The sequence below is a fragment of the Planococcus citri genome, chromosome 3, assembly GCF_950023065.1.
Source record: "Planococcus citri chromosome 3, ihPlaCitr1.1, whole genome shotgun sequence".
Lineage (NCBI taxonomy): Eukaryota > Metazoa > Arthropoda > Insecta > Hemiptera > Pseudococcidae > Planococcus > Planococcus citri.
The window spans coordinates 68,682,628-68,701,108 of NC_088679.1; the positions used below are offsets into that span (position 1 = coordinate 68,682,628).

The window sequence follows — 18,481 nt, forward strand, 5'->3', positions numbered from 1 at the left end:
GACCTTCGGGGGCCGAAATCGGGAGGGGATTAATTTTTGGAAAATTTTGGAACCATCATTTTGAATTTGAACCTACCCCTTTGAACTTGCTAAAAAACTTGTTATAAATTATCAGTATCTGAAAGACCTCCTCCTACGAAATTTTGAGTTGTGCTCAATAAAAGTTTGCGACAGTACTCAAAATCCCAATTTTTCGTAATTTTGATAGTTTGGGAACCCCTGGAAAACTAGAATCCTGCGATTTGCGCTGATCGTAACGTTTTGAGGTATATATTTAATTATCTAGATGAACCAGTTTAATTAAGCTCCCTCTGTAGGTTCGTATAATTTTTAACCCTTTTTTTAACCCCCCCCCCACTTTGAGCATCCCTAGAAATGGCGTTTATGCATATTTTTTCGAATAATTTGGATAATTTACATTTGAAACATACTATAGCAAGTGCTCGATAATTTTTCATTTGATTTTTCTTGTAACTTTCATAATTGAAATTTTCTGAGGTTTCACTTCGTTGAAATCGTGAAAACGTGATTTTTTTAATTCAAAACTTTGGGAACTCGTGGAGCCTTAAAAATAGTCATTTTGGGTTAACTAACCACGGATTCGTATTTGGAACATTTATTACAACATTTTAAGTGGTCGAGTCGATAATTGTCTGGTGCCAAAAAATGGCATTATCTGGACTCCTCCTTTCGGTAAAAGTTTCCAAAATGCATGAAAAAAGTGTTCAGTGTTGAAAGTGTTCTGAAATGATGTAAAAGAACTCAAAAAAAAAAAAAAAATTGAAATTGCTGACAATTACCAAAAACAGTTTAAATCTCTATTAAAGTTGACCAAAGCCAAGACGTATCTGTAAAAAAAATGTAATTAAAAATGGTGGTAAAAAGTCTCTTCTGCAAGACAAATTTTATTTCAAATATATTATGTTTTCTACTTCGTGTCAAGAATTAGATATTTAATTGTGAATTTTGAGAATTCATCCGGACTTTTTCCAACGGTTTAAAAGTCAGACAAAAGAAATTCTGAGATGATATTTTAATTTGAGAAATTGCTCATTTGTTTTCAATGTTTTTGAAGGTCTCGTTTGTCTGTCCTTTAAAGGTTGTCTGTGTTCCTGTCTATAGCTTCTCAAGGTTGTCTAAATGTCTAAGTGTCGATCTGGCTGTTCAAAGTCTTATGATATCTGCCTGTCTGGCTTCTTGAGGTCATTGACCCGTATATTCAAACTTTCAAGATCACTGACCTTACTGTTCAGCTTTCCAGGGTCGTCTGTATGTCTGTCTGTCTGGTTTCTCGATGTCCTCATGTGTTCCTGTCTAGCCTATCAATGTTATTGACCCATCTGTTTGAACTTTCAAGGTCACTGGCCTTTTCAACATTGATCAAAAAATACTTTTTTCGTCAAACATCAAGCGTCTTACATCAAAATTAATTTTTCAAAATTGCAAAAAATACCTGTTTCTTATTGAAATTTTTTGTAAATGGGTGTCAAGTCTCCTCTTCTAAGAAAGTTTTAATCCATGGATATGTTCTTTGCTTAAGTCGATGATTAAATATGACACAATATCATAATTTGAACGATTTTTTTTCAAGTTTTTCATAAGTTTGACATACATATTTCAAAATTATTAGATATCAAATTAAGTTTCAACAGAAAACGCTACCTTATATTATTGAGTTTCAATAGATTATAAACTCATGATAAGAAATATAACAACAATCAAACAGATCCCAAATGATGAAAGTTCCACCACAACGGCTACGTTTAACCATTTATTTCCATTCCTATTCAACAGAGATTCTTCAGATGTGCATTCGTCATCAGTGGATGTCATAGGTTGCAACTGCAATGTGTCCACCTTGCTGTTTTCGCATTTGCTTTCTTCAGAAATTGCTCCTTGCTACATTTGTTGACATACCAAAGATGTAAAATACATCGATAATTCGGTAATGTGTGGTGGGTATGATTAGCCTACTTAGTTAATACCGATACATTTATTTAAATGGCGAAACCATACCTCAACCAGTGATGAATGTTTTATTCTTGAAAATTGAACCAATTTGGCGGTTACACAGCTAGATACTCCCAATATTAATAATAACACAACAAGTCCGATCACTGAAGCACAAAACAAAATTGAATCAAATTCAAAACAATGTAATATTTTTTGGAACGTTCAGAAAAAATTCAATAAAAATGATGAAAATATTGTTGATCAGTAGTCGTAGGAGAGGTGAGAAGAACTATAAATGCATTTTTATTAGTGGACGTAATTTTCAGATTCCCTGTCCCTAACGACTCGTCGAAATAAATTTTTAAGTGGAGCACTGGTGCGGAAACCAGAACTGGCATGAAATTAATCCCACTCCAAAGCCCTGGTACCTATCTAAAATTGAAAAAAAAATAATAATGATCTATCTCTACTTACCAAAATTATATGCTTTTGTGCTGAAATTTGGAATCGAACTTATCATCATCAGCAGAAAAAGTATCAGAAGCAGAGTAGATGATATTTTTGAAGTCAGTTTCATTCCACTCATCGGAGGTATCAAGAAAGATATCAGCATCACCAAACTTACAGCTGAAAAATACATAGTTCATCTGTTCAAAAACTATTTTAGATTGTGAAAACAAAAGGACTGAAAAATATGGAAACCAGAGTATGAAAAAAAAACAACATAATTTTTGAGAAAGAACAAAAAAAACACAATTTTTGTAAAAGAACAAAAACGGAAACATTAAATTGAAAGAACGGGAACAAGAATAAAAACAAAGATCCAAGAAAATAACATAACAGAAACAAAACGGAGGCCGAATACGTATAAAAATCTTACTTTTGCCATTCTTTTGGTTTTTTTTTCATGGAACTTGAAAGTTAAAAGAACTGATTGAAGCTTCAATTGCCAGGTTTTAAAATTTAATAAATACAAAATAGGTACCTACCTACCACCTACTAACATTTATTATTACATACATACCTATAAATGTTGAAAGCAACACCACCTGCCCTGTATTGCTATTCATTTTCAAAGTTATTTCTACTTTCAATTTGAGAAGATCTTGTACTTGCTGGAAGCTGGTTATTGTCCATAATGATGGCACTCCATGTAAATATCCCAAATGCTTGAGATTTAAAATCACAAACAAATTAGTACCTACCCAACACGAAAATGAAGAAACATATGCAGACAGGGTCTTGAATAATATCAAGCGTAGCTAGTGCCAAAATTTCCATCACAAAATGTGGATTTTCAGCGTTGTGTATTACAAAACTAAAACACATTCAGTGGTGGTACAAATTAATTTAATTCAAATCAGGTATTCAATATTTTCCATGCTTTAGACTTTGTTTTGTCGTTCAAAGGCTCAATTTTCAAACTAAAGAACTTTTCTATTATGTGAATCAATCACGAAAGTGAAGAAAAACTGACTGCAAAAGTGAGAACAGAACAGAATAGAATGCAGTGTCTGCAGTCTGCACCATCTATGCTCGATATCATTGGGGCCCCGGTACGAGGGAATGAATGAAGCTCACGTATTTAAACGATAAAAAATCCACAGCTGGTGTACTGAGTGTAAAATCGAGTTGACACTTTTGAGGATCCCATGGCCAACCATTAGAGCTCATGTCGCATTTTGTGAGTATCTTTATCGAATACTTCCAATGGCAATCACCATTATCAAGTACCCTCAAGTCATCTGTGCCAAATGATCGCTTATTTATGGAGTCTTCTTGAATTAAGTTACTGAAATGTTTTCAAAATGTTATTTGCCTTATAAAATGCAATCATTATTTTACCAATTTACCTGTTTTAAACAATTTTATTACTTGTTAAGTACCAAGTTTGGCTTCCATACTGAATCAGCGTCGTCAATATCCAGGTGCCACATATTTCCAAATTTCTTGGTGTCCCAAACCATTCGTTCATCTTCCCATTTCTGTCAAATACATACATAGATGAACTCACTCGATGTAATCTTAATTAGCAGAGAAAGACATTGCAATGTAATGGGGTTTATGGCTAGCATGACAGTCAACATGCGGTGATTTCACTTACTATTATCTTGTATCCAATCAACAGAAGTGTTCCATCCTCAATGTTCTATAATTGAATAGAATTTTCATTACAACTTTGCAAATATGTATTATGAAGCTTTGGTATGAAAATTGCGTAGAATCTTACCAAATCGACGTATGAGATGATCGCAGTTATTAAAGGGCTATAGGGAGTCTGCACAAATCCACTTGGTGAAGGTAAAAGCAAATTGAACTTTGAAAACAAATGGCATTTGATTTCATCTTTGTAGGTGTCTGTTGAAAGTTATATGTACGTATGTATGACAATTACGCTCAAATTTTCACCATAGGTTAATAGGATCCCTTGTGGGAACATACGAGTACAGTGGCGTAGCCAGGATTTTCTCAAGGAGGGGGCAAAACCAGATTTTTAGGCATGAAAAATCGAAATCAGGGGTAATTTTCTGGAAATCTATTTAGTCCGGCATATGACAATAGGAGTAATTGCACCCTCCCCCCCGCCGACCCTCCGGGACAACTTTTTTCTTAATGGGGATATCCTAAGGAACATTTTAAAGCAAACTTGTCAAAAAAAAAGTTGGCCTTACTTACAAAATGGCGGCCATTTTGATTGACAGGTCAGCCGAATTCGCAGATTTTGCGTTTTAACATAGGACTTGCACGAACCTTTTCAAACTTTACAAAGGTAGATCGAAAGATCATGCAACAATTTATCATCTGTCAAAATTTCAAGTGCTAAAGTGCGTTTTTCGATTTTGGGTGAATTTTTGAAAATCGAATTAAGGCCAAAAATGAGGGAAAAAATCAAAATTTTACCAAATTGACCAAGAAAGCTGAAATTTGGGATATACCCTACTTTCGACATGCCAAATCGATTGGAAACGGTTTCAACCCGTTTTGAGCAGTTCTGGAGCCTCCAGCAGATTTTTGAAACTCGAAATTCCCGTAAAATTTCATCAAATTGGAGTTGTAAAGCTAAAATTTATTCTAAAGTTGAAATTTACTCTATGCTTACTCCAATTTTAACACTCTCTGAAGACGACTTCAGGTGGGTTCAAGTAATTTTAGGGCCACCAGCGACTTTTTTTGAAAATTACTGGAGCCTCCAGCAGATTTTTGAAACTGTAAATTTTCACAAAATTTCATCAAATGGAGATGGAAAGGTGAAATTTACTCTACACTCCAATTTTAACACCCTCTGAAGACGACTTCAGGTGGGTTAAAGTCATTTTTGGTCCTCCAGTGACTTTTTTGAAAATTACTGGAGCCTCCAGTAGATTTTCGAAACTTGAAATTTCCCCAGCATTAATTTATCAAATGGAGTTGGCAAGCTGGAATTTACTTCGCAGACTACATGGTGGTTTCAAATGGTTTTAAAGCTTCCAGCTGCTTTTAAGAAATTTCAATTTTCCAAAAAAACGTCATACAACCTTTCAAAAAGTTGCTGGAGGCTCCAAAATGACTAGAAATTCACCAGCAGTCAACTTCGTAGCGTATTGAAATTAGTTTGCAGAATTAATTTCAACTCTCCATAAGTTTCAAAAATGTACTGGAGGCTCCAGTAATTTTCAAAAAAGACGTGGGAGGCTCTAAAATGACTTGAAATCCACTAGAAGTCGTCTTCAGAGGGCGTTAAAATTGGAGTATAGTGTAAATTTCAGCTTTCCATCTCCATTTGATGAAATTTTGTGAAAATTTAAAGTTTCAAAAATCTGCTGGAGGTATCAGGAATTTTCAAAAAGTCGCTGGAGGCTCCAAAACGACTTGAAATTCACCTGCAGTACTTCGTAGCGTATTGAAATTAGTTTTTAGAATAAATTTTAGCTTTACAACTCTCATTTGATGGAATTTTGTGCGAATTTCGAGTTTCAAAAATCTGATAGAGGCTCCAGATCTACTCAAAACGGGTCGAAACCGTTTCCAATCGATTTGGCATGTCGAAAATAGGGTATATCCCAAATTTCAGCTTTCTTGGTCAATTTGGTAAAATTTTGATTTTTTCCCTCATTTTTGGCCTAAATTCGATTTTCAAAAATTCACCAAAAAATCGAAAAACGCACTTTAGCACTTGAAATTTTGACAGGTGATAAATTGTTGCATGATCTTTCGATCTACCTTTGTAAAGTTTGAAAAAGTTCGTGCAAGTCTTATGTTAAAACGCAAAATCTGCGAATTCGGCTGACTTGTCAATCAAAATGGCCGCCATTTTGTAAGTAAGGCCAACTTTTTTTTGGCAAGTTTGCTTTAAAATGTTCCTTAGGATATCCCCTTTAATAAGAAGGTTGTCCCGGAGGATCGGCGGGGGGGGGATGCAATTACTCCTGTTGTCATATGCCGGACTAATTGTGATGTGTGGCAATTTCATGAAAAAGAAGGCAAAATTACTGCGAGAGCGAAAATTTTTAGAAAAAATGGGCCCACACAACGAAAAAACGTCCATTTTTGCATGTTTTCTTTCAAATTTTCGCTCGCAAGGGGGGGGGCATGGCCCCCTTCGCCCCCCCCTTGGCTACGCCACTGTACGAGTATAGAAAAAAATTGATCATAATAGGTTCATTGATGAGAGAGTATCAGTTGGTCAAAGTTGAAATTGTGAAAAATACATCCACACTTACCCTGGTGCACCTTACAATGTCTGTGGCATACATATTCAAATAAAAATATACCAACTTGAAAATGGGACACATCTTGTAGATTTGAAAATGCCAATGTTTCTATTTAGTTCAACGTCAATCGATATCGCGTAATCAGATGATGTATGGTTGCCATCTATTGATGTGACTCTTTCGGTTTTGCTGACAGTCCATGGTGATTCGATGCCAGAATTTGATCTCTTTATAAATGTTGTACATTATAGTAGAGTCGAGCACAGAAATTCCAATTTATGAGATGAATACTTACATCAGAATTATTTAAAATTCTAGGAAGTGAAGATTCACTTTGATGATGAATGGTGAACAAGGGGTTTAGTGAGCTGGTTTTAAAATCAAGTTGGCAAGTATGATTGTACCACGGTCTAATTTTTACTGTGACTGGACACGTTGCTTGTATACTGATGTAGTTTGTCCAGAATATTACTGTTCCATTATGCATTACTGTAGTAACACCGCCAGAATCGAGTAAAGGTTTATTCTTGATGAATGCATTGCTGTAATGAAGTTGTAATGTGATGTAGATGACATTTGTTATGGTCGTCATACGTGGTTGCAATTTAGTTGAAAATGTATACCAGTTTAAATGACCACACAGTAGCATAAGGAACTAATGAACTTGAAAATATGTATAAAGTGATCCCATTGACTACGGGGATAAACTTTATATCTATGGGTACATACTTGATCAATATGAAATCTGGTTTCCATATTTGGTGAAAATGATTCCCAATATCTAGAGACTGTGTATCATTGTATTCATTTGGTTCCCAGGTCAATTGCTCATCTTTCCACATCTGGATGTAGAAAAAGTTCAGAAGTACATATTTAATTACCGCATATACAGGTGGGTGAGGAAGAGAGGAACATGAGGATATTTTAACAGCACTTTTTTCTTGCTAAAGTTGTAGTGTAGTTGATCACTAAACCATTTTGTCTCATAGAAATGTACTTGATGGCATTTGTGGTAAGTGAAAACGACAATAAATCAGTGGCGGATTCAGAGTTCATAACATCTTGGAAGGGGGGAGAGATCAAGTTTAAAAGTGACCGAATTATGCAAAAAAAAAAAAAAAAAAAATGAAATACTAACCACTTTTGCAGTTCCGATCAGCTGTAATATTCCTGAAACATGCTGAAACATTTATTGATATCTACTTTTATTCCTAATTATATCAAAAAATGACTGACGAAAAAAACCTACTATATCAGCATGAAAAATTTCCAAGTTCAGTATTTGAAGACAATCTTCTGAAGTAGTTTTCCGAGAGATAGATGAATTGTAATTTGAAAACAATCGACATCTAAGTTTTTCTGTTGAGTTACCTGTCAAAATATTTCACTAATTGTAATGATGCAGTTTTTTTCATCTTTTTGCTGCTATTTTTACGAATTTTTTTGGACCTCCCAAATTCAAACTTTTCTAAAGCTTTCTCCATCGCTTCGTTTGGTCAAAATCGAAAATTTTCCAAAAAATTATACTCTGTTCTCCTCAAATTTTATTTTCACAGACAAAAAGAATGAAATTGATTTCTTTCATTCTCCCAGTAAAAATTAGATTTTCAAATAATGGCCGATGCTACCTACGTGTATTATGTAAAATGTATGAATGCGGATATCTATTTGCATACTTACCTGCTAAAGTTTCGCAGTCGTGTCCGTTTCCATAATTTGCCAGTAATAAAATGTTAAAAATCACGTAACATTTCACCAATGCTTGACCAAAAAACATATTATTTTTTGACGATGAATCTTCAATAATTATGGACATGCACGTGACCACGTAATAGCGAAAAACATAGGACTGTTCATTTCGAATGAATTCACATAGTTCATCACATTTTGATAAGTATAACAATAAAGTATTTAATTTCCTATAGGTACTCGTATCGTATACCTACTATTTTAAATACAGGATGTAAATGATTAGATATGAAATAATAAGCCCACGTACTAAAAAATTTGTTGAGTGAGACCAGACGCGATTATGAGAACAAGGACTCCAAATCTGTCTGCGCCCCCCCCCCCACAATTTTTCATATTAGAGCCGCCGAAGGAGGGGCTGGAGAAAATTTCACCGAGAAAAGGCGAGGCCAATTGATAGGTAGGCTGAAGCAGAATTGACTAGATTCTCTGGCCAATTCTTTTTCGTAGAATTCTTTAGGTAAATGTATTAATTTCTTCGCAAATCATCACTGGAGAAAATTTTGTATTTAAACGAGAGCCCAAAACGATTTTGAATATATGAGCTCGAATCGCTCGAATGGGTCACAAAAATTTTAACTCGGGAGTTAATACGTGCTGGAATTTTATTGTCATCCTGAAACCGTGAATACGCTGAAGGCTCCAGAACGGTTCGAAAGCGTCACTAGTCGACTAGGCAGGTCGAAATAGGTTACAAACTAAATTTCTACTTTTCAGACTAATTTGCTGAAATTTTGAATTTTTCTAATTTTAGCTCAAATTTAAATTTTTGAAAATTCGCGAAGAAAATCGAAAAATGAATGTTAGCTGCTAAAATTTTGGGTGGTGGTATATTTTGGGAGTGCTCTTGTAGAGGTAGAATTTTACTACAATTATATTGATGGTTAAATATAAAGGTCTAGTCTAGATTGAACATACCCAGTACCCTCAGGGAGGTATCCATGGGGTCAATCTAGAAAATAATCCTGTCTACACTTGGTCAGTCCCCAGCAGGTGTCAATTGGGGGGGCTGCCCCTAAATATTATCATACAAGTGTGCTCTAAGGCTCAATCAATAGTTTAAGGCTATACCCTTGCCCTATATGTTTCTCCCCTCGAGGGATATTGTACAAGTAATATTACCATCGGATATTTATAAGTATATGAGGCATCAAACACTTACGTGAATAAGAAAGTCAAATTAACTTCAAACACTGTGTATTGTCACAAAACGTTATTACAATGGATTTATTGTGGGTTTTTGTGCAATTACTTTGTGTGGTATCTTGACAGTTAATTTACAATGTTTTTACTTTAAACAAGGAAAAGACATGAGTACCTAAGTACACCTCGAGAAATGGTTGTTTTGTCTTCCGGAAGTAACCCTTTCCTGACTTCAGTGCAAATAATAGATAGTATACCAAGTCAGCTAGTATACACACTATCCCATCATCTTATGAGACTCGGAATAAAGAGTACCACTTACCCACTGTGGCCCCTGAGCTCCATATACCTGGCTAGTTTCATGTCACCGAATTAATAGAATTAATAAATTGAATCAATAAGATGAAATAATATTGATGGACAATCCAGGCCCAGTCCTGCCAGTTCAACCAAGGTAGTCCAAGGGAGAACCAGGCAGGACGGCAGTAATATGAAGACTGATTTATGAGGGTGAAAGAAAAACTAGCACAGCTCAGGGTAGAAATATATAAAATCTGGTGGGGGAATGGTGCGCGCGTTCCTCTACTATTATTGGTTAATAATTACGTCATGATAAGGGCTAATCCACCCCTAGAGATAAGGAATCGCGGCCCGGATATTCGCATCAGGTTGTGTAATTATGTAATATTTTTCTCCCAGTAAGGAGGTATGAATATATTTCTCCCTCTACACTCTTTCAATTCCACTTTGTCAGGTTAAAAAAAATTTGTTCTGGTTAGGATACTTTCCTGTTAAGTCTACTTTTGCCAATTTGGATCATGCAAAAGTTATCCTTCGAATGCATTGAAAATTTGAAATAAAGCTAACTGCACTCATGTATTTATCCAGTTTATGTCTTGTAAACGACGTTTAGAAGGTACATATTTCAAAGCCATTATACAGTTTTAATAGGGTTATAAACCCATGATAAGAAATATAACAACAATCAAACAGATCCCAAATGATGAAAGTTCCACCACAACGGCTACGTTTAACCATTTATTTCCATTCCTATTCAACAGAGATTCTTCAGATGTGCATTCGTCATCAGCGGATGTCATAGGTAGCAACTGCAATGTATCCACTTTGCTGTTTTCGCATTTGCTTTCTTCAGAAATTGCTCCTTGCTACATTTGTTGACATACCAAAGATGAAAAATGTATCAATAATTCAGTAAAGTGTGGCGGGTATGATTAGCCTACTTGGTTAATTAATACGTATACATTTAATTAAATGGCAAAATCATACCTCGACCAGTGATGAATGTGTTATTCTTGCAAATCGAACCAATTTGGTGGTGAGACAGCTGGATACTCCCAATATTAATAACAACACGACAAGTCCGATCACTGAAGCACAAGACAAAATTAAATCAAATTCAAAACAATGTAATATTTTTTGAAACATTCAGAAAAAATTCAATAAAAATGATGAAAATATTGTTAATCAGTAGTCGTAGGAGAGGTGAGAAGAACTACAAGTGCATTTTTATTGGTGGACGTAAATTTCAGATTCGCTGTCCCTAACGACCAGAACTGGCATGAAATTCATCCCACTCCACAGCCCTAAAATTGAAAAAAAATCCATCTTTACTTACCAAAATTATATGCTTTTATACTGAAATTTGGAATCGAACTTATCATCATTAGCAGAAAAAGTATCAGAAGCAGAGTAGATGATATTTTTGAAGTCAGTTTCATTCCACTCATCGGAGGTATCAAGAAAGATATCAGCATCACCAAACTTACAGCTGAAAAATAGTTCGTCTGTTCAAATAATTCTTGAGGAAAAACAAAAAAAAAAACATAATTTTTGTGAAAGAACAAAAACTGAAAAAAATGGAAACATTAAATTGAAAGAACGGAAACAATGAACAAAAACAAAGATTCAACTTTTTTTGCCATTCTTTTATGTTTTTTTTTCTGGAACTTGAAAGTTAAAAGAACTGGTTGAAGCCTCGTTTGTCAGATTTTAAAATTTAATAAATAAAAATAAGTACCTACTTACATTTATTATTACATACCTATAAATGTTGAAAGCAACACCACCTGCCTTGTATTGCTATTCATTTCCAAAGTTATTTCTACTTTCAATTTGAGAAGATCTCGTACTTGCTGGAAGCTGGTTATTGTCCATAATGATGGCACTTCATGTTTAGATCCCATATGCTTGAGATTTAGAATCACAAACAAATTAGTACCTACCCAAAAAACATACAGACAGGGTCTTGTAATATCAAGCGTAGCTGGTGCAAAAATTTCCATGGCAAAATGTGAGTTGGCAGCGTGTTGTGTGTAACGAAACACATTCAGTGGTGGCGCAAATTAATTTTATTCAAAAGTATTCACTATTTTTCATGTTTTAGACTTTGTTTTGTCCTTCAAAGGCTTAATCTTCAAACTAAAGAACTTTTCTAATATGTGAATCAATCAGGAAAGTGAAAAAAAAAACTGACTGCAAAAGTGAGAACCATCTATGCTCAATATTATTGGGGCCCCTGTACGTGATGTATGAATGAAGCTCACATAATACAACAATAAATCCACTACTGGTGTATTGAGTGTGAAATCAAGTTCACACTTTTGTGGATCCCATGGCCAACCATTAGAACTCACGTCGCATTTTGTGAGTATCTTTATCGCAGACTTCCAATGCCATTCACTATTAAAAAGTACCTTCAAGTCATCCGTGCCAAATGATCTGTTATTCATAGAGTCTTCTTGAAACAAGTTACTGAAATGTTTTCAAATATTGTTTGGTTTATAAAATGCAATCATCATTTTTATCAATTCATTTTAAATAATGTTTATTACTTGTTAAATATCAAATTTGGCTTCCATACTGAATCAGCGTCGTCAATATCCAGGAGCCACACACCTCCAAATTTCTTGGGGTCCCAAACCGTTCGTTCATCTTCCCACTTCTGTCAAATACAAAGATGAACTCACTCGATGTAATATGTAATATTAAAGGATAGAGAAAGACATTGGAATGTACTTAATGAGTTTTATGGCTAGCATGCCAGTAGACATGCGGTGATTTCACTTACCATTTTCATGTATCCAATCAACAGAAGTGTTCCATCCTCAATGTTCTAATTGGACAGATTTTTCATTACAACTTTGCAAACGTTATAAAGCTTTGATATTGAAATGCATAAAATGTTACCAAATCGACGTATGAGATTATCACTGTTGCCAAAGTGCCCCAGAACGTCTGCACAAATGCAGTTGGTGAAGGTAAAAGCAAATTGGATTTTGAAAACAAATGACATTTTACTTCAACTTCATAGCTGCCTGTTGAAAGTTTTACATAATAAAAATTAAGCAACCAGGAGTAACACTGGAAAATATTATATTATGTTCCATTGCATCATCACTTGATTTATTTATGGTTCAAAAGGGATTGCCTCAAATGCCCAATGTCTTTATGTGCTTCAAAATCAGGAAAGTCGGATAAAGAAAAATGAAAGAGTTACAATCAAGAAATTGCTGGCCCGAATTTTGGTGATCCTGTCATACAGACTGCCACAATGGGCATTAAAAATTATACCAGGGTCATTCCATGTCAATTCAACCAACGTTTTTGGGTCATGTCCTTCAATTTTGCTCAAATTTTTTTTACAATATCTACCCACCCAGTAAGTAAGAAAGCCGCAATTAGTTTGGTCCCAGCCCCCTCAGGGGACGGGTGGTTTGGCCTTATTTTGATTCAGTTAACAAATTACATGCACATTTTTAAAATCTAATTTTGATTCAACGGTTTTTAGAATGTCGAGCAAAGTGTTATTAACAAAGAAGACAATTTCAAAGCACCAAAAAACATCTTTAAATAGGCTATATTTTTGTACAACATCCTACTATTGTTAGCAATTTTCTGAGGGGGTTTGGTCCATATTTCTACCAATTTTTGTATCTGCTTAAAATTTGCAATTGCTCCATGGATTTTAAACATGAAAAAATTTACCCAATAATAAACTAGGGTCTTTGGCATTTCAAATGGTTCATTTGAAAATAAAAATTGATCATTTTTTCTGCCCTTCAGAGTAAAAAGGAAGGAGAGGTCCATATTTGTAACATTTACTCTCTCATGTCAAATCAAGTGTGTATCCTCCAAGTGTGGGACATTCTTTCCATTTTTCTGCAATTATTTTGATTCTTGCTTCTTGCAGAAATGATTCCTTTAATCACAAGCTAGATACTAGATAATATAGGTACATATTCGAAAAAAAATTATACCAACTTGCAAATGGGACACATCGTGTAGATTTGAAAACACCAATGTTTCTATTTAGTTCAACTTGAATCGATATCGCATAATCAGATGATGTATGGTTGTCACCTATTGATTTTACTCTTTCAGTTTTGCTGACAGTCCATGGTGATTCATTGCCAGAATTTAATCTCTTTATGGAAATGTTATGTATTATGTACATTGCAGTAGAGTGGAGTACAAAAATTCAATTTTATGAGATGAATACTTACATCAGAATTATTGACAATTTTAGGAAGTGAAGATTCACTTTGATGATGAATGGTGAATAAGGGGTTTAGTGAACTGGTTTTAAAATCAAGTTGGCAAGTATGATTGTACCACGGTCTAATTTTTACTATGACTGGACACGTTGCTTGTATACTGATGTAGTTTGTCCAGAATGTTACTGTTCCATTATGCATTACTGTAGTAACACCGCCAGAATCAAGTAAAGGTTTATTCTTGATGAATGCATTGCTGTAATGAAGTTTTAAAGCGATGTAGATAGTATTTGTTATGTTAACGTGGTGCTCATTAGCACAAGGTACCAATCAATAAACTAATAAACTTGAAATGAAGTGATCCCATGGACTATGGGGATAAACTTTATATCATGGATACCTACTTGATCAATATGAAATCTGGTTTCCATATTTGATGGAAATGATTCCCAATATCTAGAGACCGTGTATCATTGTATTCATTTGGTTCCCAAGTCAATTGCTCATCTTTCCACATCTGGATATGGAAAAAGTTCAGAAGTATTTAATTATTGCATGTATACTGGGCCGGATTTATCATTAGGCCGCCCTAGGCAGAAAAAAATTTGCCGCCCCTCCCTCCACCCAATTTTTTTGGTTTGTGTGGAAATTTTACATCCACCATAGGTAGGTAATTCAATTTTTAATCGAAATATACAAAATGTGACTGATATACAATATCAATATCTATACGTAATTAAATATCAAAAAGTGCTGGCAGCCAAAAAATCTATTTTAAATCCGTATTTTTTTTATGAAAAATGAAATCGATTTCTGTATGCTAAAAAAAAACTTTTAAAAAATGCGTTTCTTGATTTTGATCGCGTGAAAAACCAAATCTTTTAGACATGAAAACTCGAAATTAGAGGTAATCAGCATTGTCTTTGTTCAATTGTAGTTCCCGGGATCGTAAGGGGAAAGGTGGAACGAGTAATTATCTCAGAACCTTTCGAGGCGTGGGATAAATAATTGTAGAAGAAGGAATGTAAAAGTAGTGCTCGAACGAAGCGAGAGCGAAATTTTTTTTGAAAAAATGAGTTCAAGAAACAAAAAAACCTCCATTTTAGCATGTTTTATTGGGTAAAAATCGAGAAATCCGTACATTTCCGTAGGTACTTTTTGCTAAATCCATACGATTTATTTTTTTTCAAAAGTAAAAATCTGCCACCCCCTAAAATTTGCCGCCCTAGGCAGCTGCCTATACTGCCTATACGTAAATACGGCCCTGCATGTATAGGTGGGTGGGGAAGAGAGAGGATATTTTAACAGCACTTTTTAGTGTGCGTAGCACACTATTGGTTTCGCTTTGAGAAATTGAAATTTCAATTACAATGAATGTTCTCTTAAGCTATCCAACCGTTTTTTGCACCTATTGGACACCATTTGAGAATCATTAAGGTGGAGGGAATAGATTAATTTTCATTCAATTCGGATGGGTAATTGCTGAGTAATTGCAATTTTAGTTCATTATTTTAATGCATTAAATCCTAAAAAAGGGAAAAGGGGACTTGTAGAACACCTGCCGCTCATTGTACCCTGCTATACCCCCAGTCTATTCCATCACCAGCTGTGTTTCATTGTACCCTGTTACACCCCTGGTCTGTTAGCTGTAAATTCCAAGTGGGAGTGGTTTGGTGGGGCGTTTACCAAACAAATATATTATTTTAATGCCCTAACCCTCGTAGCGAATGTGTGGCTGAGTGGTTAGGGCATGTAGGTAGGAATAGGAAATTTAGGGACCCAGGTTCGAATCCCAGTGAGGTAAGTAGGTAGGTGACGGATTTTTCGTAGAAAAATTGGATAGGTAAATGCTATGGAGTTACCTATGTAGTACATGTTAATAGGGCAAAAATAATGCTGAAATTGAGTCATGAATTATGATATGATTTGCTAACTAAAAATTCATTTCATTAATTTTTTGTCTACCTATAGCCATAAGTATAGTAAGAATTACCTTGACATGAATAATTTTCAACTTTTTACTTATAATTTGAAAATTACTTCAAAATGAGTAATTAAACTAATTTTTGTACAATTGAAACGTAATTTTTATTATCATGATTTAGTAAAAATTATCAAAACAAAATGATTTTTACTACATATTGGTACCTATAGCAAAATTTATTAAAATGATAAGTTTTACTATACGATTAGTCGATTACAGTAAAAATTATTGAATGGGATCTGGTACTTAATTGTGCTAAATACCAGTATTTAGTTAAATTTTTTTGTAAAAATTACCCATATTTTTTTCGTGTAATTTAGAGACAATGCAAATTCTTAATATATTTTATAAGATTTAATTCTTAATTTAGAATAAAAAGCAAGTTCTGAAAATTGATTTGAAAATTTATAAATTTGAAGACAATGGAAATTCTAAAAAAAATAATGTGAAAATTTGTATTTAGAGACTCTGAGAATTCCAAAAATTGATTAAAAGTTCTGTAAGTTGCAGGTAATGTTAACTTGAAAATTATATGAAATAAGTATTGTAATATTTATGAAGAAGATGAGAATTCTGAAAAATTGGAGGCAATGTGAATTCCAAAAATTGAGTAAACGTTTTACAATTTGTGGACAATATGAACTTGAAAATTGAATTTGAAATTTTTTAATTTAAAGGCAATAAGAATTCTGAAAAATTATTCAAAATTTGACTATTTAGAGGCAATGTGAATTCTAAAAATTGATTGCAAATTTCCGAACTCAGCAGCAATGCAAAATTCTGAAAATTTATTGAAAACTTTATGAAATTGTAGCGATGGGGAATTCGGGAAATTGATTTGAAATTTTGTAAATTTTAAAACAATGCAAACTATGAAAAACAACTAGAAATTTCTTAATTTAGAAGCAATACAAGCTTATAAATTATTCTGAAATACCTATTGTAATTTGGAAAACATGAAAACACTGAAAAACAATTATTATTTTGAAGCAGTGAGAGTTTCAAAAATTCTCATCACTGTGACATGGTTGATTCACTTATGCACTACCTAGATGTAATAACGGTTATAGCTGTAGAAAAGGCAGCTAGCTATGCACACTTTGCAGCTAAGCTTTGCTTAGCTGTCTAGTTTCTTGTTCAAATTGATCACTAAACCATTTTGTCTCACAGAAATGTAATGGCATTGTGATCAAGTGAAAACCAGGATGAATCAGTGGTGGATTCAGAGTCTTCGCACCCTAGGCTGAGAATTATTCGACCCATAACATCTTGGAAGGGGAGAAATCAAGTTTAAAAGTTACTGAATTATGTAAAAAAAAAAATGAAATACCAACCGATTTTGCAGTTCCAATCAGCTGTAATATTCCTGAAACATTCTGAAACATTCATTTCTTTTTTTGAGCAAGGAATATCTACTTTGATTCATAATCATATCAAAAAACGACTGACGAAAAAACCTACTATATCAGCATAAAAAACTTCCAAGTCCAGTATTTGAAGGTAATCTTCTGAAGTAGTTTTCCGAGAGATAGATGAATTGTAATTTGAAAATAACCGACATCTAAGTTTTTCTGTAGAGTTGCCTGTCAAAATATTTCACTAGATGTAATGAACTAAAAAAATTTAGCGAGCTGGCCAATGCTACACGTGTATCATGTAAAATGTACGAATGGATATCAATGTATTTGCATACCTGCTAAAGTTTCGCAGTCGTGTCCATTTCCATAATTTGCCTGTAATAAAATGTTAAAAATCACGTAACATTTCACCAATGCTTGACCAAAAACCATATTTTTTACGATGTAAACGTCAAAATGACGATTCATATGCAAAGAAGAACCGTGATTGTTTGTTCGAAAGTGTATAAGATAGGTATTATCGTTTATCACTGGCGGTGGATCTTCAATTATGGACATGCACGTGACCACGAAATAGCGAAAAACACAGGACTGTTCATTTCGGGTGGATTCGCATAGTTTATCAGTCACATTCTGATATAACAAAGTATTTAATTTCCTACTCGTATACTATTTTAAATACAGGATGTAAATGATTAGATATGAATATAAGTAATGAGTCCACGTACTAAAAAATTTGTTAAGTGAGACCAGACTCGATTATGAGGACAAAGACTCCAAATCTGTCTGCGCCCTCCCCCAGGAACAATTTTCCGTAATAGAGTCGCTGAAGGAGGGGTTGGAGAAAATTTCACCGAGAAAAGGCGAGGTCAAAATTGATAGGTAGGCTGAAACAGAATTGACTAGATTCTCTGGCCAATTATTTTTCGTAGAATTCTTTGAGTGAATGTATTCATTTCTTCGAAAATCATCACCGGAGAAAATTTTGTATTCAAACGAGCCTGAAAAGATTTTGAAAATATGAGCTCAAATCGCTCGAATGGGTCACAAAGATTGTAACTCCGAGTTAATACGTGCTGAATTTTATTG

The 18,481-nt window shown here is 34.2% G+C and overlaps 2 protein-coding genes and 1 long non-coding RNA gene across 4 annotated transcripts in view; 1 reads left to right on the forward strand and 2 right to left on the reverse strand.

Annotated features, from left to right (window-relative positions):
• Positions 1–18,481, forward strand: part of LOC135841564 (uncharacterized) — a 43,739-nt gene that overhangs the window by 14,922 nt on the left and 10,336 nt on the right. The window lies entirely within an intron of this gene.
• On the reverse strand, positions 1,565–8,520 carry LOC135838514 (acetylcholine receptor subunit alpha-like 2). 2 transcript variants are annotated; one of them, XM_065354182.1, is made up of 14 exons: positions 8,325–8,520; positions 7,894–8,015; positions 7,783–7,814; positions 7,374–7,486; positions 6,940–7,186; positions 6,709–6,871; positions 4,184–4,311; positions 4,058–4,102; positions 3,829–3,938; positions 3,535–3,745; positions 2,978–3,122; positions 2,428–2,580; positions 2,017–2,117; positions 1,565–1,899 (listed from the first exon to the last, which is right to left on the reverse strand). In XM_065354182.1, the coding sequence occupies exons 4-14, from the start codon at positions 7,484–7,486 to the stop codon at positions 1,687–1,689; spliced, it is 1,629 nt and encodes a 542-aa protein (XP_065210254.1). In that variant the 5' UTR covers positions 7,783–7,814; positions 7,894–8,015; positions 8,325–8,520; the 3' UTR covers positions 1,565–1,686. The 2 variants fall into 2 exon arrangements, with proteins under 2 accessions (XP_065210254.1, XP_065210253.1); XM_065354181.1 differs by having other exon boundaries at positions 7,783–7,824.
• LOC135838513 (uncharacterized) lies at positions 10,394–18,021 on the reverse strand. The gene is made up of 14 exons (XM_065354180.1): positions 17,728–18,021; positions 17,496–17,617; positions 17,369–17,410; positions 14,455–14,567; positions 14,060–14,306; positions 13,818–13,980; positions 12,744–12,871; positions 12,625–12,669; positions 12,389–12,498; positions 12,101–12,308; positions 11,599–11,743; positions 11,173–11,325; positions 10,824–10,924; positions 10,394–10,702 (listed from the first exon to the last, which is right to left on the reverse strand). Exons 1-14 carry the CDS (start codon positions 17,948–17,950, stop codon positions 10,490–10,492), a joined length of 2,013 nt encoding a protein of 670 aa, XP_065210252.1. The 5' UTR covers positions 17,951–18,021; the 3' UTR covers positions 10,394–10,489.